The sequence below is a fragment of the Cherax quadricarinatus genome, chromosome 9, assembly GCF_038502225.1.
Source record: "Cherax quadricarinatus isolate ZL_2023a chromosome 9, ASM3850222v1, whole genome shotgun sequence".
Lineage (NCBI taxonomy): Eukaryota > Metazoa > Arthropoda > Malacostraca > Decapoda > Parastacidae > Cherax > Cherax quadricarinatus.
Window position 1 is genome coordinate 16584386 of NC_091300.1, and position 27815 is coordinate 16612200.

General features: G+C 39.0%; 1 protein-coding gene across 1 annotated transcript in view; it reads left to right on the forward strand.

Moving 5' to 3' along the window:
• LOC128692281 (organic cation transporter protein) overlaps positions 1 to 27815 on the forward strand; it is a 123156-nt gene that overhangs the window by 32678 nt on the left and 62663 nt on the right. The window contains exons 2-6 of the mRNA XM_070083265.1: positions 10397 to 10724; positions 18240 to 18375; positions 18819 to 18999; positions 20727 to 20830; positions 21618 to 21772. Of these exons, the coding sequence (XP_069939366.1) occupies positions 10484 to 10724; positions 18240 to 18375; positions 18819 to 18999; positions 20727 to 20830; positions 21618 to 21772 (817 nt within the window). The 5' untranslated portion in view covers positions 10397 to 10483. The remainder of the gene's footprint in view (positions 1 to 10396; positions 10725 to 18239; positions 18376 to 18818; positions 19000 to 20726; positions 20831 to 21617; positions 21773 to 27815) is intronic.

Here is a 27815-nt window from a genome sequence, read left to right on the forward strand (position 1 = left end):
GGTAGATGTCGTTTTGATAAGGACCTGCCTCGTATGGGCCAGTAGGCCTTCTGCAGTGTTCCTATGTTCTTATGTTCTTATGTTCTTAGCGAGGACGCACAGGGGGTGGAAGATGTCGTGAAATGGTGGGATTGTGTAGCCAAGGAAAGGATTAGGAAATATTATGTGAGGGAGGGTAAACGTATAAATAATTTAAAATGTGCACTTTCAAATTATTTAGAGGACAGGTTAAGGGGTTGTTATGGGTGGGGGGCAACTATCCTATGGATGAAATTGTCGAGGTCAAGGGGTGACTGAGGGAGTTACAAAATGAGAGGTTTCAAGCGGTAAGGGTGCAGGCAGGGGTAGAGGAGGTGCTTTGGGGAGACAAGCCATTGGCATGTCTATTGCAACGTCAAAAGCAAAGGCAGCAAGTTACAACCATTCCAAGGTTAAAGGTACATGAGATGGCAGGAGGCTATAGGGTAGATCAGGAGATACGGGCTACGAAAGGAATGTGTGAGTATGTGGATAAATGGTGTGAAAGGTATTGGACAAGTGGGGGATGTGGTTTTAGAGAAGTTGTGTGAGTATGTGACGTGTAATTTAGGGAATAGTGATAGGAAGACTTTAGGAGAGGTAATAATGGTAAGGGTGCAGGCAGGGGTAGAGGAGGTGCTTTGGGGAGACAAGCCATTGGCATGTCTATTGCAACGTCAAAAGCAAAGGCAGCAAGTTACAACCATTCCAAGGTTAAAGGTACATGAGATGGCAGGAGGCTATAGGGTAGATCAGGAGATACGGCCTACGAAAGGAATGTGTGAGTATGTGGATAAATGGTGTGAAAGGTATTGGACAAGTGGGGGATGTGGTTTTAGAGAAGTTGTGTGAGTATGTGACGTGTAATTTAGGGAATAGTGATAGAAAGACTTTAGGAGAGGTAATAATGGAAGAGGAAATAGAATTGTCTTGAAGGGGAATGAGAAGGGCAAAGCACCAGGAATAGACAGTCTCCCCACTGAATTTTATCTACAACATTGGGAGGTAATAAGGGGTTTCTCGGTTAGGTTATTAAATCAGATGAAGGAGAAGGGTGTGATGGGGGACAAGCAAGCAACAGCAGTTGTAGTGTTGGTCCCGAAGGGTAAGGGGCAGCACACCCTCAAGGAGTACCGTGCCATATCGCTGTTATGAGCAGATTATAAGTTGTTTGATAAAGTCTTGGGTAATCGGTTTAAATGTGTGGTAGGGAGAGTGGTTTCGAAAACGCAGTATGGATTGCCTGGAAGGTCGATGATTGAAGGTCATGGGATACTGAGAAGTTTTGTGGGGGGAGGGGGGGCGACGTTGTTGGCTTTAGACTGGCAGGGGGCCTATGACAGAGTGGAAAGGGGAGCATTGGGAGCTATACTAAGGAGGCAGGGTTATGGGGAAGAAAGTTAATTGGGTAACCACGTTGTACAAAGGAGCTAAGATGAGGGTACAGATTAATGGATGGTTGGGTGAGGAGATTGTCATGGGTAGAGGACTTAGGCAGGGGTGTCCCATGTCACAAATATTGTTTGCATGCATTCAGGACCCCTTCTATAGAATGGTTGAACGTAGTGTATGTAATAAGAGTGGGGGTGGGGAGGAGGTAGGGAAAGTGTGGCCTGGAATAATAAGATTTGTAGATGACACAACAGTCCTGGTTCGGGAAGGGATGGCGTTGGGGGTTTTGGATGATATTGTGCAATTGTTTGGAAGTGCAACAGGGATGCGGGTAAACAGTGAGAAGTCAATGATCATGGGGTTGGGTGATTGGGTAGAGGGGAGGTGGAGATGTAACGTTGTGAAGAAACAAACGGTGTCTTTAAAGTTTTGTGGTATCATCTATAGGGATGATTTGGACGTTGCTCGAGAGGAAAACTCAAATAGGTTGTTAGAAAGGATCCTGGGGCGTCTGGGTGCATTGAGACCTCAGCATCTGACCCTCGTGCAAAGGGCGATTGTAATAAATGTACTATTGTATAGTAAAGTTTGGCATGTAGCAGCCGTGTTCCCAATAACAGGGACGGCGATTGTGGGGATTCTGAGACAGGTGTTTAAATTGTTGTGGGGTTCAAGTTGCGATTGGCTGAGGAGAGAGGTTGTAATGTTACCTGTGTGCCAGGGTGGGTTGGGGTTGATGGATCTGAGAAGGAGGGTTAAATGTGTGTTTCTTAAATGGGAGGTTTCACGCGAGGGAGTGAGGGGGGGCAGCTGAAAAAAGTACATGATAGGTTGGGTAAGTTGTATGGTGGTATGGAGTTGAGGGAATGTGAAATTGTTTTGAGGGCTTTGATGTGGTTAGAGAACCGAGGAAAATTCGAATAGGGGTTTTGTGTAGGTTGCTTGCAGGGAGGATCGTTGTACCAGTTGAGGGATTGTTCCCCATGTATGCATGGAGGAGTATTTGGTATAGGTTTAGTAAGCTGAAGTTAAATCCTAGGGTGCAGGAGGTAACATATCGTTTTCTGCATGTCATACTACCGTCGGGAGAGGTACTAAGAACCAGAAAGGTAATTGTGGGCGGGAGGTGCGGAATCTGTGGTGGGGATGAGACGGCGTTCCATGCAGTATACTTTTGTGAGGGGCTGGAGGGTGTTAGGTATTGGTTAAGTAGGGTGGTACAGAGGGTGGGGGGCCGAGGGGTGTCGGTTCTGCGTGCACTAAGCCTAGATGTGGGAGGGTTCGAAGAGAGTGTCACAAGAGCTTTGAATTATATAATGGTGGATTATATATATATATCGTGGGTGATGAGAGGGAGGGGGGTTTGTGAGGTGAGGAGGCGGGTACTTGTGGTTACAGTTTATCAAACCGTACGATGTGTCGATGTGTCGTAACAGGGAACTGTATGGGAGGAGGTGGACGCAGGATTTTTCGGAAGGTTATAGAATGTTAACGTTAGGGTTTCTCATGAATCTGCAACTTGGGCTGAGTGAGTAAGGGGTGGGGGTTTGGGGATTACATATGAGAAGAGGAAAGTCAGGGGGTCCCGGCGGGGTCGCCTCCTGGGGGGGTTGTGAGTGAGGTGTATGTGGGTATAGAAGGTGTGGCATAAGTGTATGTAGCATGCAAGTGGGTACAGAAGGCAAAGGTGATGAAATTGAATAATTATGTAATAACGTATGGAGAATTCTGTGATTGATGTGTCAGGGTCGTCATGACCTTCTTAATATATTAAGTATGAATGGTGTTAAGATTATAGGTGTAAGACCTTGCAGGAGGTTTTTGGGTCTATGTAAAATGTATGTATATAGCCTTTATTGGGCATGTTTCATGTGCGATATTAGTATCGCAATTAGAGGTTAATTTTTTTGTTTTGTTTTGTTATTTATGTATTGTGTTATGGAGTTTCTGATATTCTCCTTTAAGGTCTGTTTGGTATACTGTGTCATTTCTTTCCCGCCTGGACCTGATTAAGGGAGTTTGTAGTGAGTGTACTGACTTTATTTTAGCATTATATAATATGTTTATCCTGTAGATGAGGGCGGAAGGCTAATGACTTCCATAAATTTTGTAATGACTCATTAAAGTTTTGTAGTGGGGAACGCATGTATGTTTTAGAGAATTTTCCTGTATCGGGGGTTAGTTGGGAAAGAGTATGTACTTGTGTTGACGGAATTATGATGTAGGTCACTCGTTTATATGACTAATGTGAAGGTTGTGATTAATGGATATATTTTATAGTGAACATTCTTTCTATTGAATTGAACCTTAGTCATTTGTCATAGTAATATTATGTAAACTACACCTGAAAGGCTGAGTTTCGATGGATGTTTATATACGTCATTTTCTTTTTTTTTTTGACCCTGGTACTGAGTGTTATCTGTACGTCATGTCATTGTTAGGTTTATTTTGAAACAGGGTCAAGTTTACCCATTCTTTTTAAATGTTATTTTGTTTCGAGATTTGTGTATCGCGTTTTTGAGGTGTTAATTTGTTGTTATTGATGAAATGTGTTATGGCTGTTTGTTAGGATATACACCTTTTTTATTTTGTTTGATATATTTGTGCTTGTCCTTCACGCATTACCCTGACAAATGGGGTTTTTGTCTCTTTTTACTTTATATAATGTGCTCATCATGTGAAGAGGGTGTTTAATATTTTTTAAGTATAAGTGAATGCTTAAGATTTTTCTTTTTTTTGCAGTAACTAAAGATGGATTGTAGTGAGGCACGTAAGTATGTTTTTAGGCAATTTTCTTGTATAGGGGTAAGTTCGGGAGGAGCATGTACTTGTTTTAATGAGATTATAATGTAGGTCATTCCTTTTATTGAGTAATGTGAAGGTTGTGAGCCTTTGCCATATATCACAGTCATATTCTGTTTACTATATAAACCTAAAAGGATTCGTTTCAATGGATGTTTATATAATGTCACTTATTTTTTGGCCCTGTCACTGTGGTCACCTGTAAGTTATGTTCTTGCTAAGGTTTCTAATGAGGTTTGGGTTCGGATCCCCCTTTTTTCTTTTTTCTTAATGTTACTTTATTTATTAAAGATTAGCCGGTATTCTCCCGGCCCGGGCCTTTTCCAAGTGGTGGCCCGGCCTTGGCTCCCTCTTTAGGGAGTGTCTGAGACCTAAGTCTCCCATGGGAGGAGACACAAGTACCTCCTCATCTTTGGGACCAACTGTCCCCAGGCCTAGCCACAAGCTAGGCCTCTCTGGTCTGCCTTCCCCGCCCCAAGGGGGCTAATGGGAATGACAGTCTTATGAGCTAAAGGCTCGGGCTCAGGCACCTACCCTACCCTAGAAGGGTTAGGCATGGTATCGACCCTTAATGTTACGTCTGTTATATGGTAAAATTTGCGAGTATATATGTGTAACCTTTGCGTAAGTTAAATTGTGTTGTTATAATTTTGTGACTGTATGTTCTGTAGGATTGATGATCATACTGTACTAATTTTAAATTTTTTATTTTGTGTTAAGCTGTAATGTTTTTTAAATAAAATACAAAAAATGACGTTTAATAATTGTAAGGTCATTTTTCTGATAATAATAACGTATAATAATTGTAACGTCATTTTGCTGTTAATAATAACTTATAATAATTCGCCGGTATTCTCCCGGCCCGGGTCTTTTTCCAAGTAGTGGTGACCCGACCTTGGCTCCCTATCTGGGGAGTATCTAGAGACCCATGGGAGGAGGTACAAGTACCCCCTCATCTTTGGGACCAAGTGTCCCCAGGCCATTTTCTGATAATAATAACTTATAATAATTGCAATATAATTTTTCTGATAATAATAATAACGTATAATTGTAATGTCATTTTTCTGATAGTAATAACGTATAATAATTATAAGGTTATTTTCCTGATACTAATAAGGTATAATAGTTGAAAAAAAAAACTTAAAAGTTTCCAGAGAATTTATGTCCCAACAGTCAAGGAGTCTCTTGTTTTGTGTTGACTGTGCAGATTTTTTTCAGTATAATGAACACAGTCTTACATTTCCCTCACGTACCGAGGAAACACACTCAGATTCTCATTTTGGTGATTCGTTATGTGAAGGGGATAGAGAACGTGGTTGCTCATGTATTTTCTCGTGTGTCCTGTACATAATGTAGTGTAAACAATTATCTGCTCTCGTTTTGCAGTGGTTGAGTAGATGGCTTTCTGACCACCTTATGGACTGAAGCTCGGTGAGCTGTTGGAGGGAGGTATTAGATTTCCCAATTGTGTGTTTTTAGTGGTAGTCACGTCAGTACATGCCTAGGTAAGATGTGGGCTGTGAGGTCTCACCTGTGTGATATTGGTTTATGGACTGTTGGACCAAAGGTAGTGGTACGATGTTGGCAGTGAAACCTTACCATTTTTGGGTCATGCATAGTGATCCTGTGTGTTTTGTGGGTTGTGATTCTCCAGGACCCACCTGTTTTTTTTATTTTTTTTTTTTGTTTTTTTATTTTTTTTTTTTGTTTTTTTATTAAGTGTGGTGACTCCAGGGTTCCTTGGAATGACAGTGTAGGTGAAGGCCTGGGGCGGTCACCTTTTGAGGGGTAAATGGTAATGACTCCAAAGGACCCCAATGGAAATAAGTCACTCTGTCTGACTTTTTTGGGTTATCCTAGGTTCTCTACACATATGCTGCTATGTATGATAATTCTATGTAACTGTATTTGTGTATACCTGAATAAACTTACTTATTTACTTACTTACTTACTTACTTACTTACTAGTGTTTTTCAAGGCCACAGTCCCACCGACACAGTTTTATATGTGACTAACTACCCAGTTTTGAAGTCTAGTAATTTTCTCTCCCGTGTTCTCCAATTTCTCCCAGTGGTGTGTTTTGCATAGCCAGTTTTGCCTTATTATTTATTCCTGTAAGACGCAGGGTTGATAATGTAATTTTCTGTTTGTATTAATATGTACACTAATTTTTTGCACTGTTTTTGGAGACTGTTTATATATTTTTTATTGTTTACAGAGTTTCTCAATTTATAATAAACATGTCAATATGTGGGAACATTGTTTATATAAAGTGTATGTTTATTTTTGTAAGTAGAGTTGTATGATAATTATAACTTATGTTTTTTGAAGAGAGACTTTCTCAGTTTATAATAAGTTTACTTGTATATAATTATTTTGTATACTTTTTATGTAATTATTATGTACAGAGGTAACTCAGTCAGCTGTTTAATTTTATATTATGTATAGAAAATGCATTAACGTAGGTGTTTGGCCAACACTCAGTTGTGATGTGCTTTATCCTATTTGTTCCAGAGTTCAGCTCCAGAGCATGACTGTGGCTTCATGTGGTGTAAAACCTGATCACTTTTATATCAAAGTTTCACAATATCTGCGGATTAGCAGTGCTCGGTGCAGAGATAAACTTTAAGGTGATAAATGTTTATTGTGTTTTTCTATGGACAAGTAAATTGCACCAAGACAGTGCTTTATGGAATTTTCTTATTTCTGGAGAATTTTGTGTTTCCCCAGACCTAAGGTTTAAAAATTTTGTATAAAAAGAGCACTTTATATATGCCATTTTCCGGGATATGTTCTGGAATCAGGCTAATATTACTCCTGGTTGGACAGAGTGGCCAGGAGACAGGAGCAGGTGAGGTCTTTCTGGGGGCAGTATAAGAATAGCTGTGGCTCGGAGAAGTTTTGGTTTTGCGTTGGTGTAAGTAGATGGAGTTTTTTTTTTTTTTTTTTTTGTATGTTATTTTATTTGTTTTTAAGTGCTCTCATGTTTACCTGTAAGGCCCTAGTGTGCAGAGGCCTGTTTAAGTTTTTGGATAGTACTCGTATGGTCTTTTTGCCTGCTGGTAGACAGACAGGCAGAAGAAGGGGGGGGGAGTTTATGGAGCCTCCCTGTTTATAAATGTTTATATATTTTGTTTTACTCACTAGTAGCAGTTAGGTAATGTGCAGTGGAGTAAAGTTGATGTTGTAGTAGAGTAGACTGTAGGTTGTATATACGTTACTGTTAATATATATTTTTGTATAGGTGAGATTTTTTTCTTTCCTTATTCAAATTTATGCTTCATAATATGTATGAAGGTACATGCTGGCTCTAGGTGGTTGCTTTTTCAATGTAATTTAAATGCCTCTAGACAAGCAGGTTATTTACCCTTTAGGAGACAGGGTTTTTTAAGTTACGCACCAAAAAGTCGCAGACCAAAACTGTACGATTTGGCTTATTAAGCACAACATGATATATATATATATATATATATATATATATATATATATATATATATATATATATATATATATATATATATATATATATGTGTGTGTGTGTCGTGCCGAATATGTAAAACTGGTCAATTAGCAAGAACTCATTTAAAATTAATTCCTTCCTGAAATTTTCTCTTATACGTTTAAAGATATATTTTTTTCATTAATGTTAATGTAAAAATTTATAATTTTGCACCAAAAGAATCTTAGAAAACTTACCTAGCCTTATTATAACAAGAGCAATTTATTTTAGCCTAACCCAACTAAATATATTTTAGATTTGTTTACAATAATTTAATATTAAACAAACAGAGTGAAATATATTTTTTTCGTTAGGTTCAGAATGATTTTGGCGAAATTATTGCATACACAAATTTTCGCTTGTCTTACATGGCAAGATGAGCATTGCTATTTAAGCCAAGATCGCAAGTTCTGCCTATTCGGCACGACATATATATATATATATATATATATATATATATATATATATATATATATATATATATATATATATATATATATATATATATATATATATATATATAGATATATATCAATAACAACACTGCGACTAGCCAAGGAGTCGAACCCATGCTGCTTTGGCCCGTCTCATGGTGAGCAAAAACACATGACGCTCTAGTCCACTGAACCACACAATCCTCAAAAATGACGCATCCAGCCAAGCTAGGTGTTTTATTCGTCATCCGAGGACATAGGGTGATGTGGATGCTTCTTAGCTAATGTCATTCTACTCCCTGTTTGGTGTACTAGCCAAACGAGCAGTATTTTATATAACTGTACCCATGAACGAGCGATATTGATCAATAACAACACTGCACTAGGCAAGGAGTCGAGCCCATGCTGTTTTGGCGTGCCTCATGATGATCGAAAACACATGATGCTTTAGACCACTAGACCACACAATCATTAACAATGGTGCATCCAGCCAATCTAGATGTTGTACCCGCCATCGACGAACATACGGTGGTGTGGACGCCTCAAAAGCGTCATGCGTTTTCGCTCACCATGAGTTCGGCTTATTGGCTAGTTCAGTGTTGTTACTGATGAATACCACTCGTTTCATGAGTAAAAAATATAATATACTGCTTGTTGAGCTAGTACACAAACAGGGAATAGAATGAAATCAGCTCAGAGACGTCCACACCACCGTATGTCCTTTGATGGTGGGTACAACATCTAGCTTGGCTGGATGCACCATTGTTAAGGAACATTGTGTGGTCTAGTGGTCTAAAGCGTCATGCGTTTTTGCTCACCAGGAGGCGGGCCAAAGCAGCATGGGTTCGTCTCCTTGGCTAGTGCAGTGTTGTTATTGATTAATACCACTCGTTTCATGGGTACAATTATATATATATATATATATATATATATATATATATATATATATTATATGTGTGTGTGTGTGTCGTGCCGAATAGGCAGAACTTGCGATCTTGGCTTCATCTTGCCATATAGGACAAGCGAAAATTTGTGTATATAATAATTTCGCCAAGATCATTCTGAACCTAAGGAAAAAAATATATTTCACTATGTTTGTTCAGTATTAAATTATTGTAAGCAAATCTAAAATATATTTAGTTGGGTTAGGCTGAAATAAATTGTTCTTCATATAATAAGGTTAGGTAAGTTTTCTAAGATTCTTTTGGAGTAAAATTAAAAATTTTTACATTAACATTAATGAAAAATATATATCTTTAAACGTATAAGAGAAAATTTTAGAAAGGACTTAATTTTAAATGAGTTCTTGCTAAATGACCAGTTTTACATATTCGGCACGACAAATATATATATATATATATATATATATATATATATATATATATATATATATATATATATATATATATATATATATATATATATATATATATATATGCAAAACAACCACTCTGAAAGAATAGAGAAATTCCAAGCGCTTTCGTGACTACTCACATTATCAAGGAACTATGATAGTTCCTTGATAATGTGAGTAGTCACGAAAGCGCTTGGAATTTCTCTATTCTTTCAGAGTGGTTGTTTTGCATATTCTGAAATCACCTGTTTACTGTGATCTTATTGCATATATATATATATATATATATATATATATATATATATATATATATATATATATATATATATATATATATATATATATATATATATTATTAATTATCATTTTGAACAAAAATGACTTAAATCAGATATATATAATGCAAGGTTTAGTAAGCGGTTCAGGTACTCCGTATAATGGCAGGTTTTGCGATCAATGATTACACAAATAACCCGCGCAGAGGAGACTGAAAATTACGACGACGTTTCGGTCCGATTTGGATCATTATCTAGTCACACATTAATTATGCAAAACTTATCACATGTGTTCTTTACTTAAGGCCACACAGCGTCAGTGAAGAACCTCAGGTAAAATTCTTGAACCAAAGTTTTAGTTAGGATAAATTTCCAAGAATTCTGACATTTTTTGTGTTATTACTGTTTTTAACGTTGAATCATTTTTGTCTTCATTTACAAATATACAACCAGAGGAGAGGACGAGGTGAGGACAGTATATGTAGAACACACGGTTAAAGACAATAATACATTCATAAATGAATAAGGAATTTCATTGTATTAAGCACAAAATTTCTGCCTCTTTGTCTTATTGCCTATTTAGGCTTATTTTACTGTCTATTTCATCTTATTTTACCTACAGTTATTAAACAGCAAAAACATTTTTAAACCTAAATAAGAGAAAAAAAGATACAAGTATAGAGAACAGTGAGAACACCCCGAGGTAAATATGGAGGAGGGTAACATAGTGGCCAGAGAAAAAGGAAGAGAATATGCTGAAGAAGAGAGACAGAGAATCAATAAGAAGTGGATGCAGAAAGAGACTTTGAAGGAAGAAGAAGAATCTGTTGACCCCGGTGAGACACGGACTCAGACTGACTTAGGAAACATGTCGACCTTCGAAGACTTGATGCAGTTAGCAGGGACACGAGGCAGATGGAACCTTCTCATCTTCCTTCTGTGTGCTTATTGTGAGTGTTGCCCGCTAGTTATGTTATTATATACCTTAGTTTGTTAAGTATTCCTTAGTTTATTAAGTGCTTTCTGACAGGATATATACACCAAAGGCGTATGTCTCTCTATTAATAATAATAATAATCTATATTTCTACAAGTACATGACAACTATACAGGCCTAGCTGACATCAGTGACATACTATATAGAAACCCCCTGGTTGTGCAGAGTATTTCGGGCAACTTAGATTAATTTTGTCCTCAGAATGTGACCCACGCCAGTCAGCTAACACCCAAGTACCTACTTGAAGCTAGGTGAGCAGGGACAGCAGGCGTCTTAAGGAAACACGCCCAGTGTTTCCATCCGTACCGGGGATCGATCCACGGACTTTGGTGTGTGAGTTTAATATTCTGTCAACCGAGCTACGTTTACTTCAATCTCTATTTTATGGACTGAAGTATTCTTGACTGGTGATGAACAGGTGACGTGTAGCCTTAATGACCCTCGTGTTGTCGATAAGGTTCAAACCCCATTAACCAAGTGATTACTGTGAGTACTTTCCACTAGTGATGTTATTGTACACCCTAGTTCCTCCCATGTTCCTCGTCTGGTTTTGATGCTGTGAGCACTACCTGGAGTGTGTTCCGGGAGTCAGCGCCCCCGCGGTCCAGTCCTTGACCAGGCCTTTACCTGGCTTCTATGTTATTACCACTCACTTGGCTTTAATGCAACGACCACTTACTTGGCTCTGATGCTACGACCACTTAATCGATTTTCATACAACGACCGCTTACCTGGCTTTCATATTACCACCACTCAATCGAGAGTTATGCTACGACTGCTCCAGTTGTATGTTATCACCATTAACGTATTAAGGCTTGATTGTACCCCGAGCACAAAATACCAATATTTCCAACTCAGGGCTCCATTAATAACTGAAGTGGTGTTAGATAATCCACAATACTGACAGGTATTCTTAGCATTCTCGTAACCATAGCCTGTATAATGCAATAGGTAACCAATTTTCACGAATCCCTTCATAGATATTACTGTATTCTTTTTCCAGCAGCACATCAAATTTAAAAGACCATTTCTCTCTACTTCAGTAATCTTCCTTTCCCTGTGAACGGTAGTAACCCCAGGATCATCCTGTGGACCGTGGTACTCCCAGACATATTGTCTGCATCGCTCTTGGGCCGTGTAGACCCCCTTGCCTGACGCTCCTCAGTAACCTGACAGCAGTGGTACGAGGAGGTGTTGTGCATTCGCTGCCTGGATGAGGTAGAGTGCGGTCGTGCTTTGCACCCCTCTACTGTTTCCCAGACGAGCTACTCAGTCAACGACATGGCGCCAGGTGTGCGCAGGAGAGTGAATACTTTGGGCATTGAACTTATTAGTGGGGCTTTAACGCCTACGTCAGTCGATGTGTTATTGCCCAAAATTATACGAGAGACATATGGCATCAGAGACGAGGATTTATATGGAGTGGCACTGAACGGTGTATATAGAATTTTCGTGAAAGTGCTAACTGCTCAAGTATACGAGGCTTTGGTTGATCGTTACCAAGATGTCAGCATTAACGTAACACCGGCAGTGAGGGTCAAGTTGACTGATGTATCACGACATTATTCGTGGGTTAAGCTCCGCAACGTGCCTTTTGAGGCTGATGAGGTAGATATTCGAAATGTATTCGAACGTTATGGAACTGTACATCTGGCCCAAGCTGGCAAATGGGTAAAAGGTGCTTACACAGGATTTCCTGAGGGTTCTTTTAATCTCAAGATGACGCTAAGGCATCCTATACCCTCGTATGTATATCTCGAAGAGTTTAGAACCCAGGTAATGGTAGCGTATGCGGGGCAGAGACGTACGTGCCGACCATATGGCGGCGGACTGTGGCAAGCGGAGTATGGCTCCTGGGCCGGCAAGGGGCGGAGCACCTGCGCATGAGCACCCAATGCCTAAGGAAGAACGGGGGCAAGGAGGAGGGCGTGGTCGCATGTGGAGTGAAGAGGTGGTGGCTCCTCCTGTGGAATCGGAAGAAGTGGTGATCCATGAATCACCTGGCCCATCAACAGTACAGTTGTCAAGTGAGGAGGTACAGGAGGGCGCAGCAGTGAAGGCTATTGAGGAGGAGTTGGAGACGGTGATACAAGCTATGTTACAGTCTACGGAGGTGGAGAGTTACATTATATTATTATTATAATCAAGGGGGAAGCGCTAAACCCGGAGGATTATACAGCGCCTGGGGGGGGGATGTGGAAGGCATTCAGGCTTAATTCGGGGAACTGGAGCACAGATCCAATTCTCTAAATCAAGAGCCCCTCACCAACATCAAGGAACCTTCCTTGAGGGGTGGAGAGTTACAGCGAACAAGACCCTGGGATCAGGGCAGAAGGTGTGTGTGGGAAAGGGGAGGATCAGGTGGCACCTGTGGTGGACAGTGCGAGTGCCATGGAAGGGCATGGAGGCGGATTAAGGGTGGTAGAGGTGGAAGTCCATTGTGCTGGCTCCCAGGACTCAGATATGGAAACTGAGGGAGCTACAAGGAAAAGGGCAGCAGCGTCAGATTCGGACGATGTTCTGACGCCGGCGCAAAGGCCGGGGAAAAAGACATGGGGTTATGGTACCCAGAGTGACTCTGCGAGAGGGCCACAACAGAAGGGGGGGGGGATGGTTGGGAAGGAGGGGGGAGTCTGTGGCAAAGGCACAGTCCAGGGGAACGGTCTGAAAGGGAAGAATCTTAAACTGGCCTCAGGTGTGTAACAATAAATATTAATGGTCTGTGTGATGGTGTTAAACGGGAGTGCTTCAGGATGTTTTTGAATAGGTACAAGGTTGACGTAGCTTTTGTGCAGGAGCACAATTTTAAACTTGGTCGTGAATTAGTGGTGCCTGGGTATCAGGCTTATGTGTTGCCATCTGAGCGTTTAAAAGGAGGAATGGGTGTGTTGATCAGGGAAAGAGGGGGGGGAGGGGGGAGAGTATTACGTGTGGAAGGATGGTGGATGGGAGAGAGCGTTTGTGTGTGTGTATGCCCCAGCAGAAAGTGACGTGAAAGTGAAGATGGATTTTGTGCGGGAGGAGCTCGTGTATTACCTACGCACGTTACCGTCTGTGGCGATTGTGGGGGGGGATTGGAATTGTGTAATTAAGAGGACAGACGTGGAACCCAGAGTAGCGGGATATTTTTCCTCAGTCTTGGGGGGGCCTGCTTAGAGATCTTCAGTTACGTGATGCTTTTGGGGGAGGTCTGTGGGAGGTGGAACATACGTTTATAAGAAGGGGATATGCGGCTCGTTTGGACAGGTTATATTTATCTCAGAGGGTTTTGGTAGAGTCTTTTAAAACTATTGAGATGGTGTCTTCCGATCATAGGGCGGTATTAGTGGAGGTGGGATGGGATGCTTTGGCTCGTAGGCAGGGAAGTTATTGGAAACTGAACACGATGGTTTTGGGGGATAGGGAGGGAGTGGAAGCGTTTGTAATATTTTGGGAACAGCTCTGTGCCGACAGAAGTACTGAGGAAGATGTGGTAGGATGGTGGGATAGTGTGGCTAAGTTACGAATACGTCAATTTTATGTGGGGGAGGGCAAACGCATTAATCAATTGCAGTATGGTTTGTCAAATTACTTAGAATCTAGATTACGGAATTGTTACGAGGGGGGGCGGTGGCCGGGGTGTACCCGGTGGAGGATATACACATGTTGAAGGACAGAATACGGGATTTGCAAGAAGAACGTTTTGCAGCTGTACGGGTACAGGCGGGGTTGGACGAAGTACTCTGGGGCGACAAGCCATCAGCTTGTGTGCTGCGAGGACAGAAGGTACGACAGCGAACGACTACAATACCGGGTTTGCAAGTCATATCTTCTGTGGGGGGTTTTAGAGAGGGTCAGGTATTAAGGGACACCAAGGGGATGAGTGCATATGCAGATAGATGGTTTGAGGAATACGGGAAAAGTAGTGGGGTGGATGGTGAGGTTCTTGGGAAGGTATGTGAGTATGTGCCGTGCAAACTGGGGAGGAGTGATCGGGAGGCACTGGGTGGGGTCATTGAGGAGGGGGAAATATGGAGAGCCCTTATGGACATGAGGAAAGGTAAGGCACCCGGGATCGATGGTTTACCAAGCGAATTTTATGTACAGCACTGGGGTCTGCTTAGGGGTTTCCTAGTAAGGTTAATGAATGCCATGAAAGACGGAGGTAAGATGGGAGAATCTCAGGCAACGGCGGTGGTGGTGTTGGTCCCAAAGGGTACACAGCAGAGTACCCTTCGGGATTACCGAGCCATTTCGTTGCTTTGTGCTGATTATAAATTATTTGCGAAAATTCTTGGGAATCGGCTTAAATGTGTTGTGGGGAGGGTCGTGTTTGAGTCTCAGTTTGGTTTACCTGGTAGGTCAATGAGCGTGGGCCACGGGATTATCAAGGGGTTCCTGGAGGACATGGAAAGGGGAAGAGGGGCGTTGGTGGCGTTGGATTGGCAAGGGGCTTATGATAGGGTGGAAAGAAAGGCTTTGAGGGATATTCTCCTACGACAGGGGTTTGGCGAAGAAATAGTGGGGTGGGTGGATACGTTGTACTCAAACGCAAAGGTAAGGGTGCAAATCAATGGGTGTGTGGGGGGGGGGGGAGTCAACATGGAGCTGGGTCTTCGGCAGGGATGTCCTTTATCACAAATATTGTTTGCATGTGTTCAGGATCCCTTTTATAGGATGGTGGAGGATCGTCTAAGGACTGGGGGGAGGGATGGTGAGCTGAAGCCGTGGCCTGGTTTGGTGGGCTATGTTGATGATACCACTATTTTGGCAAGTGAGGAGACACGGTTAGGACTTTTGGGGGAAGTTGTACACACTTTTGGGAGAGCTACTGGGATGAAGGTAAATCTGGAAAAGTCAATGATCATGGGGCTGGGAGAGTGGACAGAGAGATTAGATTGGGGATGTGATGTTGTGCAGCGGAGGACCGGGAGTCTGAAAATCTGCGGTGTCATGTATGAGGCTGACCTGAGTGCTGCAAGGGTTAACAATTCGAATAGGATGGTGGAACAGGTGCAGCGACGGTTGGGAATGCTGCGACCTCACCATTTAACCCTTAGGCAACGTGCAATTGTCATCAATGTATTACTATATAGTAAAGTCTGGTTTGTTTCGGCTGTGATGCCGTTAACAGGAACGGCGATCACGAGTATTCTTAGAATGGTGTTTAAATTTTTGTGGGGTTCAGGGTGCAACTGGTTGCGAAGGGAGGTAGTGACATTGCCGGTATGTAGGGGAGGGTTGGGTTTGTTGGACTTGAGAAAGCGCGTGAAATGTGTGTTTATTAAGAGGGAAGTGATGAGTGCAGGTGGATGGAGGGAGGGTCAGCTAGATAAGGTACATGCTCACCTGAGGAAATGGTATGGAGGGGCGGAAATGAAGGAATGTGAAACAGTGTTAGGCGCCTTAATGTTAGCCAGGGAACCAGGAAAAGTAAAGGTGGGAACTTTGTGTAAATTGTTAGTGAGACATGTAGTGGCGCCGGTTGAAGGGATCTACCCCATGTATGCATGGGATGTAATATGGCGAAGATTTAGTAAATTAAGGATACGACCTAGGGCGCGTGAGGTTATGTACCGTTTCCTGCATGTGATTTTGCCAACGGGAGCGATGCTCCGAGATAGGAGGGTTATTGAGGGTGGGGGGTGTGGCAGATGCTGTGGGGAAGAGACTGCGTATCATGTCGTCTATTTTTGTGAAGGTTTGGAGTGCATCAGGGTATGGATGTGTAAGGTAGTGGTGAGGGTAGGGGGTCAAGGTGTGTCGGTATTGCGAGCGTTGAGTCTTGATATGAGTGGTGTGGAGGAGTGTGGTAAGAGGTTTAGCATATGTCATCGTGGACTACATACATGTTTTATGGGGTATGAGGGGGAAGGTGGGTGGGGATGTGCTGAGAAGGACTTTGGCGGCGGCGTTTTATCGAACTTTGTGTCGCAATAGAGACATTTTTGGGAAAAGGTGGGAAGAGTATTTTTCTGAGGGTTATAGAGGACTAACAATAGGGAATTTATTGGCGTTATAAGGGGCTTTAACTGCCGGGGTGAGTAGGTTGGTAAAAGGGGGGGGGGGTTCAGGGGATTTCAACGGGCTCACCTCCTTGGGAATGCAGTGATGTGGTTGGGTGTGATTGGAGGTACTAGTGTGTGACCAGATGAGAGGTTGTGCAAGATAAGTTTTGCTTAGTTCCCTTGATGGGGAAGGTGTAAGGAGCAGATTAAATATATAACATGTATTAATGTATAACCTATAAATTATATAACATGTATATTTCTTTGGTTACACTGGTATTGCAATTGAATTTGAATTTTCTTGAGAGGGTTTTCCTTTCACTATTTCCTTGAAGCACTGAGTTATTTTTGCCTTTTTTTGTAACGTGGTCCAGCATCAGTTTTGACGTAATTACCTATTATTATTATTCTTATTTAAGGTATTGTAATTTTGGTAGTCCTGTACCATTCATGGTTGTAAATAATGTTTCCTCAAGTGACATGTGTCATAATAATCCTAAATTGAGGATAATTAATGTCATGATTATTCAGGTTGGTGATGGGGTTAGTTTTCAATGTGTGTGTGTGAGTGGGGGGAGGGGAGGGATGATGGGTCACCTGTGTTGCAGCACAGGTTGCTTAATAAAGCATATTGTAGGTCTGGTGTATTTGTTGCGAGTGGTATTATGGGTGATTGTCATTAAGCTTGGAGCATTATTGTGTTGAGGTTGTAATTTTAGGAGTTTTATTTATAGACATTTTGTGGCCTTTGTTATTATAACTTTATTCCTTCTTAAATTGTGATATGTTTTAAAAACTTGTATATAGTAGAGTGTCAGATGTTGCCTGGATTGTTTTGTGTTTATATATTGTTTTACTGATGTTGTCCTTGTTCATTATTTTATATATGTACCTATTAATATTTGTACATGAAGTTTTAAATAAAATATAAAAAAAAAACTCCCAGACCCATCCTCTCGACGGTACCCAACCCATGCTTATCCTGTGAACGATAATCAAAAGGGTTAGACATGCACATAGTGCATGTCTAACGCTAATGAACCATTTACAAAATTGCTAAATTCAGTTCTCTATGTTTACGCTTATAGACAATAATATCAGTCATGATTGTTGCTTATATATCTCACTTATTGTATTACGTTAATTTTATCATCTAGAATTTCTCGTTTCTCTTAAGGCACAATGCGCTGCAAATTCATACTCATTCTGTTCCGCTTTTTGTAGTAATGTAGTTTTGGGTGCGAAATAAGTTATAGTTAAACTCTGGTGACAATAACGAGTTATACTTACAGGTAATATAAAAAACCACATGCTTTCTGGGTCTATAATCTTGTCACTCGCGGCACCGTCTGCGATGTCGCGGATTCAGTTCCCAGGAGGAGGATCGAACATCCGTACTTTCACACACAATTACATCAAAACTTTCCACGAATTATTCTCGGCATTATTTAAAATCCCTCGTCTATTGCTCTTCCCTGACAGCCGCCTTCCCTACATCACTGCCGACACTTGGCTATCAGTTCCTGGGTGCCACTCTCGACCATTGGTGCCACATAGAGCCCCTGGTGGAGGCCAACTGGACTCAGGAACACATCTTCAGCTTCGCCATACCATACAAGTTAGTCAGATGAGCCTTATAAGTACGTTTTGCTCGTGAAGGAGACTTACGGAATGCATAGGGGGAAACGTCGCAATAAATTTCCCCTCTCCACTTGAACATTTTACACCATTTGTCAGTTTTGCTTCATCTCAGCAGTCAAGTGCTTCACATATCGCCATCCAGATCATTTTTTAATGGTAGAATTATCATTTAATTCATTATTTAAAGTTAAACCGAATACCTAAAAAGAATGAAATTAAATTTGCTAGAGAATGATATAATTTATGGGATAATGAATGAAAATATATGCTTATTTACTAGTGTGAATAATGAATATTTTTAATCATTTTTAACGGATTAGTAATGTTAAATAAATGTCATGTATAACGTACCTATAAGAGTAGAATTTTATGCAGTTAAGGTCGATGCTTTAATTGATTGTGTTATGAATCTTATATCAGCAATGTAACTGGTAATTACGAGAGCTGTCGTAAATACGACTACGACTACAGCGTCGTGGCCCAGCTAGGGTACCAGGCAGCTATGCAGGAGAAAGTACCACCTACCACCACCATTTCCCAAGTACCTTGCTCTTCCAGGGACTTCAACCTTACTCAGTACGAGTCAACTGTGACCACAGAGGTGAGCTGTGCTTTTAGTTTATTCTTAAGATCATCACGGTATTTTCTAAGTTCAGAAAGCAGCACAAATGTTTGCTGACGCGGGTATTATGTGGCGACCCGCCATTGGAGCTTTTGATCATTTAACCGAGGCCTTCCATTGGCTTACCAGTTCACCCCTTTTAAAAATTGATATTAGTATTAAAGGGAGGTAAAGGAGGCAAGAGTGCGTGAGTGTGTCGTGTAGGAGTGAGTGGATTATTATTATTATTGTTATAATCAAAAAGAAGTGCTAAACCACAAGGGCTATACAGCGCTGGAGGGCAGGGAAAGATGTGAGCGTATCGGGTAGCAAGAGGGAGAGGGAGGATTAGTAGGTTATGGAGTACAGCGGGGCAGTGGATAGTGCAGGGGTAGAGGGTAGCAAGAGATTGAGGTAGAAAGGGCTGAGGGGAGTGCTGAAGGTATCATCATCAGAGTTTGTGGAGTAAATCAGTTGTCAAAAAGTCAATGAGAGAGTCCAGATTAAAGGAGGGTCCATCAGCAAGAAGGGAAGGTAAAGAAAGAGCAGCAGAGCGGAGACGACGTTGTAGGTAAATTCTGCGTACTCGTAGATAGAATGGGCAGTCCAACAGAATGTGGTTAACAGATACTGGAACCTGACAATTCTCACAGAGAGGAACAGGGCGCCTCTCCATGAGATACTCATGAGTAAGACAAGTGTGGCCGATGCAAAGACAAGAGAGAGTAGTCTCCCAACCTCGACATTGATGACAAGAAGACGGCCAGTAACCTATACTCGGTTTAATAGAATTAAGTTTGTTATAGAGCAGATCAGACCAACGTTGTTGCCAACGGATGGGAAGGTGGGTAGTAATTACAGAAAAATAGTCCATGAATGGAACAGGAGTGGAGACAAATGGTTTTTATGCCTTGACGTGTTGTTCGAGTGTGATCAAAGTAACATTTATGAAGTGATTCAGGGAAACCGGTTAGCCTGACTTGAGTCCTGGAGATGGGAAGTGCAGTGCCTGCGCTCCGAAGGAGAGGTGTTAATATGTTTAATTCATTTTTTTAACTGTATAGTAGGCTCCCCTCTGGCAAGACAGTGATGGAGTGAATTATGATGAAAGTGTTTCTTCTTTCTCGGGTCACTCTGCCTCGGTGGGACACAGCCAGTGTGTTAAGAAAACAAATTGTATTTTCTTATGCAACCCCCTTTTTTGACTTGATAGCTGTAATTTTCTTAAAAACTACTTAATAGGTTCCTAAGAACAGACAGCACAACAGTATGGGAAAGTCTGGCTGTCACAGTCGATCTCCTCTTTCTGAGGACAGATCCTCCACCACTCGTTACCTTGACTTAAAAAAATCGTTTCAGCGGCTTGTACAATTAATTTTTTTCTCCTGATGGAGAATAAAAAATTGATGGGTCAGTAGGAAAGCAAGGATAAAAGAATATCAACATTAAGTTGTGGATCTCATCAAACCTCTTTTTTATATTTATGACACAGTTTATACAAGTTATACAGCACAGTAATGTATATATACACACAGATGTACAATAACACATGAGTAGGTACATACACCAACCTCTTCAGACAGGAAATGTCCTCTGTTTTAAAAGCTCAAATATGGCAACTCTGGACAAATTGGTTTGAGTTACATGTGTTCCCTTCCTTCCCCATACTTCCCAACTGTTATCTTTGCTAATACAAGTAATAAGCTTTGACGTTGTATCCACGTCAGTGGGACCTGGTGTGTGAGCGTCGTGTGTTGTACGCTACCACGCAGGCAGCTGTGCAAGGGGGAAAGCTCATCGGTTTCTTCATCTCTGGGTATTTTCTTGACAAGTAAGTCACATTAATATGTAAATCATGAATAAAGAGACGATGGATGACGGGCAATAACTGCCGACAGTCGGACGCTCCACCGTCCATAGAGCGTCGAACTGTAAATTTATAAGCCGCGGTTCGCGGTCCCCGTCCATCTTTGTTTATTCATTGACAGATATTTATCACAACTTATTCTGTGTTTGTGTAAATCATATCGACAAGTCAGTCACATTGACATATAAATCATATTGACAAGTAAATCATCTTCTCAACACGTAGGTTATTTTAACAAATAAGTTGTCTCCTCAATTTATATTTCATTTATACACCTAAATACGTAGGTTGTGTTGACATTCACTATCTCTGACGCAATGGTTATTTCTTTGGCTTCAGGATTTATGTTATTACTTGTATCCCTACATGACACGATCTATTATATATATATATATATATATATATATATATATATATATATATATATATATATATATATATATATATATATATATATATTGTTTTCCTATTCCTACTCGAATATGCAGTTTTGCTTACTACAGTTAACCCTTAAATCAAAATCTTATCTTGGAGACAAATATTTGAGTTAAGATGCTAGACACCACTAAGTACACACTCGACACCACTTAAAACAGAACTATTGCGTCCAGAGTTCAATGTCAGATCTGAGTATATCATTTAAACCTGTGTGACATGCATTATTAACTTGATTTGCATTCAGTACAATATGATCTGATACGTAGTGAAAATGTGAAATATCAGCGTCTGAATGCCGCATCCTCATGACCAGGTTTGGTCGTCGGCCGGTAATACTCTGTTCAGCAGTCTTCAGTATAATATGTGGATTCTTAACTGCTGTGGCCCCCACCATTGAGATCTACATCGTGTTCGTGGCCCTCGTGAGCTTCGTGAATTCTGGCGTTTACCTGGGATGTTTCGTCCTCGGTAAGATGTTTGCCTGTGTGTATTAAATGCATATTTTTAATGATTCGTTTCAGTTTTCCAGAGAAAACCCTGGCACTTGGTACAACCACTCAACTATTTTGTTTATATATATATATATATATATATATATATATATATATATATATATATATATATATATATATATATATATATATATATATATATATATTTTATATATATATATATTATATATATATATTTTTATATATATATACATATATATATATATATATATATATATATATATATATATATATATATATATATATATATATATATATACATATATATATATATATATATATATATATATATATATATATATATATATATATATATATATATATATACATATATATATATATATATATATATATATATATACATATATATATATATATATATATATATATATATATATATATATATATATATATATATATATACATATATATATATATATATATATATATATATATATATATATATATATATATATATATACATATATATATATATATATATATATATATATATATATATATATACATATATATATATATATATATATACATATATATATATATATATATATATATATATATATATATATATATATATACATATATATATATATATATATATATATATATATATATATATACATATATATATATATATATATACATATATATATATATATATATATATATATATATATATATATATATATACATATATATGTATATATATATATACATATATATATATATATATATACATATATATATATATATATACATATATATATATATATATAATGTTTATATATACATATATATACATATATATATATAAATACATATATATATATATATATATATATGTGTATATATAAACATTATATATATTTATATATATATATATATGTATATATATATATATATATAAGATGGGGTCCACCTCTGGTGTAAATTGTGGGACCCATAGCCTCGGAGAAGTGGATAAAAAGGCTTCAAGGAAGAATATTTGGATTTCTTCCTGAAGCCGTTTGAATATTCCACTTCCCCATGCCACCCCATCTTTTAATATACTTTTTTTTTACCAATAGGAATATTTTATTACATAATATGGTACAGAAGATTTAAGAGATACATTGTTGATATACAGGTGGCATATAAGGTACATATTGTTACGTGTGTATCACCGATTATAAGGCGAAAATCTCATCCAGCTCCTCAGAGCTGGGACGTGTGCCCAAAATACAGCAGGCATTACCCCTTTGAACAGCCGCACTGAGCCGCTGGAACAGAAAACTAGCTGCCCTGGGATCCCTAGTTACCCTGATGAGTCTTTTTCCCAGCTCCTTAAGGAATTTAGATGCACTCTTTCCCCATGAGCCGAGGGTCTCTGAGCCTATGGGAACAAACATATAATGATGGGCAAGTTCTCCATATTTTCTAGACTTTTGGGACTCCCTGAAGCTGGCAGCTGCTCCTCCTTCCTCCCTGGTGTATTGGAGATAGGTATCAGCCAAGGTAGATGCACATGTATATATGATTAATAATTCGCAAACAAGAGAAATTATTTACAAACATTGTCTCTACGTCCACAGCAGGACTCGAACCTGCTAAGTCTGTATCAGAGTCCACAGTATTTTACCACGGAGCTAGACCCAAGTGGATCAATATTTGTATATATATATATATATATATATATATATATATATATATATATATATATATATATATATATATATATATATATATATATATATATATATATATATATATATATATATATATATATATATATATATTGTAGGTAGTAGGTTGGTAGACAGCAACCACCCAGGGAGGTACTACCGTCCTGCCAAGTGAATGTAAAACGAAAGCCTGTAATTGTTTTACATGATGGTAGGATTGCTGGTGTCTTTTGTCTGTCTCATAAATATGCAAGATTACAGGTATGTCTTGCTACTTCTACTTACACTTAGGTCACACTACACATACATGTACACGTTTATTTATACACACTCATCTGAGTTTTCTTTGATTTTATCTTAATAGTTCTTGGTCTTATTACTTTTCCTTTTATATCCATGGGGAAGTGGAATAAGAATCTTTCCTCCGTAAGCCATGCGTGTTGTAAAAGTCAACTAAAATGCCGGGAACAATGGGCTAGTAACCCCTTTTCCTGTAAAGATTACTAAAAAGAATAAGAAGAAAATTGTCAAAGTGAGAAGTCTGAATGTGCGTGGATGTTGTGCAAATGATAAGAAAGAGATGATTGTGGATGTTATGAATGAGAAGAAGCTGGATGTCCTGGCTTTAAGTGAAACAAAGCTGAAGGGGGTGGGAGAGTTTCAGTGGAGAGGAATAAATGGGATTAGGTCAGGGGTTTCAAATAGAGTTAGAGCTAAAGAAGGAGTAGCAATGATGTTGAAGGATAAGCTATGGCAGGAAAAGAGGGACTATAAATGTATTAATTCAAGGATTATGTGGAGTAAAATAAAGATTGGATGTGAAAAATGGGTTATAGTAAGCGTGTAAGCACCTGGAGAAGAAAGAAGTGTAGAGGAGAGAGAGGGATTTTGGGAAATGTTGAGTGAATGCGTGGGGAGTTTTGAATCAAATGTGAGAGTAATGGTGGTTGGGGATTTCAATGCTAAAGTGAGTAAAAATGTTATGGAGGGAGTAGTAGGTAAATTTGGGGTGCCAGGGGTAAATGAAAATGGGGAGCCTTTAATTGAGCTATGTGTAGAAAGAAATTTGGTAATAAGTAATACATATTTTACGAAAAGGAGGATAAATAAATATACAAGGTATGATGTAGCACGTAATGAAAGTAGTTTGTTAGATTATGTATTGGTGGATAAAAGGTTGATGGGTAGGCTCCAGGATGTACATGTTTATAGAGGGGCAACTGATATATCGGATCATTATTTAGTTGTAGCTACAGTTAGAGTAAGAGGTAGATGGGAAAACAGGAAGGTGGCAACAACAAGTAAGAGGGAGGTGAAAGTGTATAAACTAATGGAGGAGGAAGTTCGGGGGAGATACAAGCGACTATTGGCAGAAAGGTGGGCTAGTGCAAAGATGAGTAGTGGGGGGGGGGGTTGAAGAGGGTTGGAATAGTTTTAAAAATGCAGTATTAGAATGTGGGGCAGAAGTTTGTGGTTATAGGAGGGTGGGGGCAGGTGGAAAGAGGAGTGATTGGTGGAATAATGAAGTAAAGGGTGTGATAAAAGAGAAAAAGTTAGCTTATGAGAGGTTTTTACAAAGCAGAAGTGTTATAAGAAGAGCAGAGTATATGGAGAGTAAACGAAAGGTGAAGAGAGTGGTGAGAGAGTGCAAAAGGAGAGCAGATGATAGAGTGGGAGAGGCACTGTCAAGAAATTTTAATGAAAATAAGAAAAAATTTTGGAGTGAGTTAAAAAAGTCAAGAAAGCCTAGGGAAAGTATGGATTTGTCAGTTAAAAACAGAGTAGGGGAGTTAGTAGATGGGGAGATGGAGGTATTAGGTAGATGGCGAGAATATTTTGAGGAACTTTTAAATGTTGAGGAAGAAAGGGAGGCGGTAATTTCATGCACTGGTCAGGGAGGTATACCATCTTTTAGGAGTGAAGAAAAGCAGAATGTAAGTGTGGGGGAGGTACGTGAGGCATTACGTAGAATGAAAGGGGGTAAAGCAGCTGGAACTGATGGGATCATGACAGAAATGTTAAAAGCAGGGGGGGATATAGTGTTGGAGTGGTTGGTACTTTTGTTTAATAAATGTATGAAAGAGGGGAAGGTACCTAGGGATTGGCAGAGAGCATGTATAGTCCCTTTATATAAAGGGAAAGGGGACAAAAGAGATTGTAAAAATTATAGAGGAATAAGTTTATTGAGTATACCAGGAAAAGTGTATGGTAGGGTTATATTTGAAAGAATTAGAGGTAAGACAGAATGTAGGATTGCGGATGAGCAAGGAGGTTTCAGAGTGGATAGGGGATGTGTAGATCAAGTGTTTACATTGAAGCATATATGTGAACAGTATTTAAATAAAGGTAGGGAAGTTTTTATTGCATTTATGGATTTAGAAAAGGCATATGATAGAGTGGATAGGGGAGCAATGTGGCAGATGTTGCAAGTATATGGAATAGGTGGTAAGTTACTAAATGCTGTAAAGAGTTTTTATGAGGATAGTGAGGCTCAGGTTAGGGTGTGTAGAAGAGAGGGAGACTACTTCCCGGTAAAAGTAGGTCTTTCACAGGGATGTGTAATGTCACCATGGTTGTTTAATATATTTATAGATGGAGTTGTAAAAGAAGTAAATGCTAGGGTGTTCGGGAGAGGGGTGGGATTAAATTATGGGGAATCAAATTCAAAATGGGAATTAACACAGTTACTTTTTGCTGATGATACTGTGCTTATGGGAGATTCTAAAGAAAAATTGCAATGAGTTTGGGAATGTGTGTAAAGGTAGAAAGTTGAAAGTGAACATAGAAAAGAGTAAGGTGATGAGGGTATCAAATGATTTAGATAAAGAAAAATTGGATATCAAATTGGGGAGGAGGAGTATGGAAGAAGTGAATGTTTTCAGATACTTGGGAGTTGGCGTGTCGGCGGATGGATTTATGAAGGATGAGGTTAATCATAGAATTGATGAGGAAAAAAAGGTGAGTGGTGCATTGAGGTATATGTGGAGTCAAAAAACGTTATCTATGGAGGCAAAGAAGGGAATGTATGAAAGTATAGTAGTACCAACACTCTTATATGGGTGTAAAGCTTGGGTGGTAAATGCAGCAGCGAGGAGACGGTTGGAGGCAGTGGAGATGTCCTGTCTAAGGGCAATGTGTGGTGTAAATATTATGCAGAAAATTCGGAGTGTGGAAATTAGGAAAAGGTGTGGAGTCAATAAAAGTATTAGTCAGAGGGCAGAAGAGGGGTTGTTGAGGTGGTTTGGTCATTTAGAGAGAATGGATCAAAGTAGAATGACATGGAAAGCATATAAATCTATAGGGGAAGGAAGGCGAGGTAGGGGTGGTCCTCGAAAGGGTTGGAGAGAGGGGGTAAAGGAGGTTTTGTGGGCAAGGGGCTTAGACTTCCAGCAAGCGTGCGTGAGAGTGTTAGATAGCAGTGAATGGAGACGAATGGTACTTGGGACCTGACGATCTGTTGGAGTGTGAGCAGGGTAATATTTAGTGAAGGGATTCAGGGAAACCGGTTATTTTCATATAGTCGGACTTGAGTCCTGGAAATGGGAAATACAATGCCTGCACTTTAAAGGAGGGGTTTGGGATATTGGCAGTTTGGAGGGATATGTTGTGTATCTTTATACGTATATGCTTCTAAACTGTTGTATTCTGAGCACCTCTGCAAAAACAGTGACTATGTGTGAGTGAGGTGAAAGCGTTGAATGATGATGAAAGCATTTTCTTTTTTGGAATTTTCTTTCTTTTTTGAGTCACACTGCCTCGGTGGGAGACGGCCGACTTGTTGAATATATATATATATATGTTTATATATATATATATATATGTATATATGTTTATATATATGTATATATATGTTTATATATATATATGTATATATATATATGTTTATATATATATATGTATATATATATATGTTTATATATATATATGTATATATATATATGTTTATATATATATATGTATATATATATATATATATATATATATGTTTATATATATGTATATATATATATATGTACATGTATATATATATATGTATATATATATATGTATATATATATATGTATATATATATATATGTACATGTATATATATATATGTATATATATATATGTATATATATATATATGTACATGTATATATATATATGTATATATATATATGTATATATATATATATATATATGTATATAAATGTATATATATATATGTATATATGTATATATATATGTATATATATATATATATATATATATATGTATATATATGTATATATATATATATGTATATATATATATGTATATATATATATGTATATATA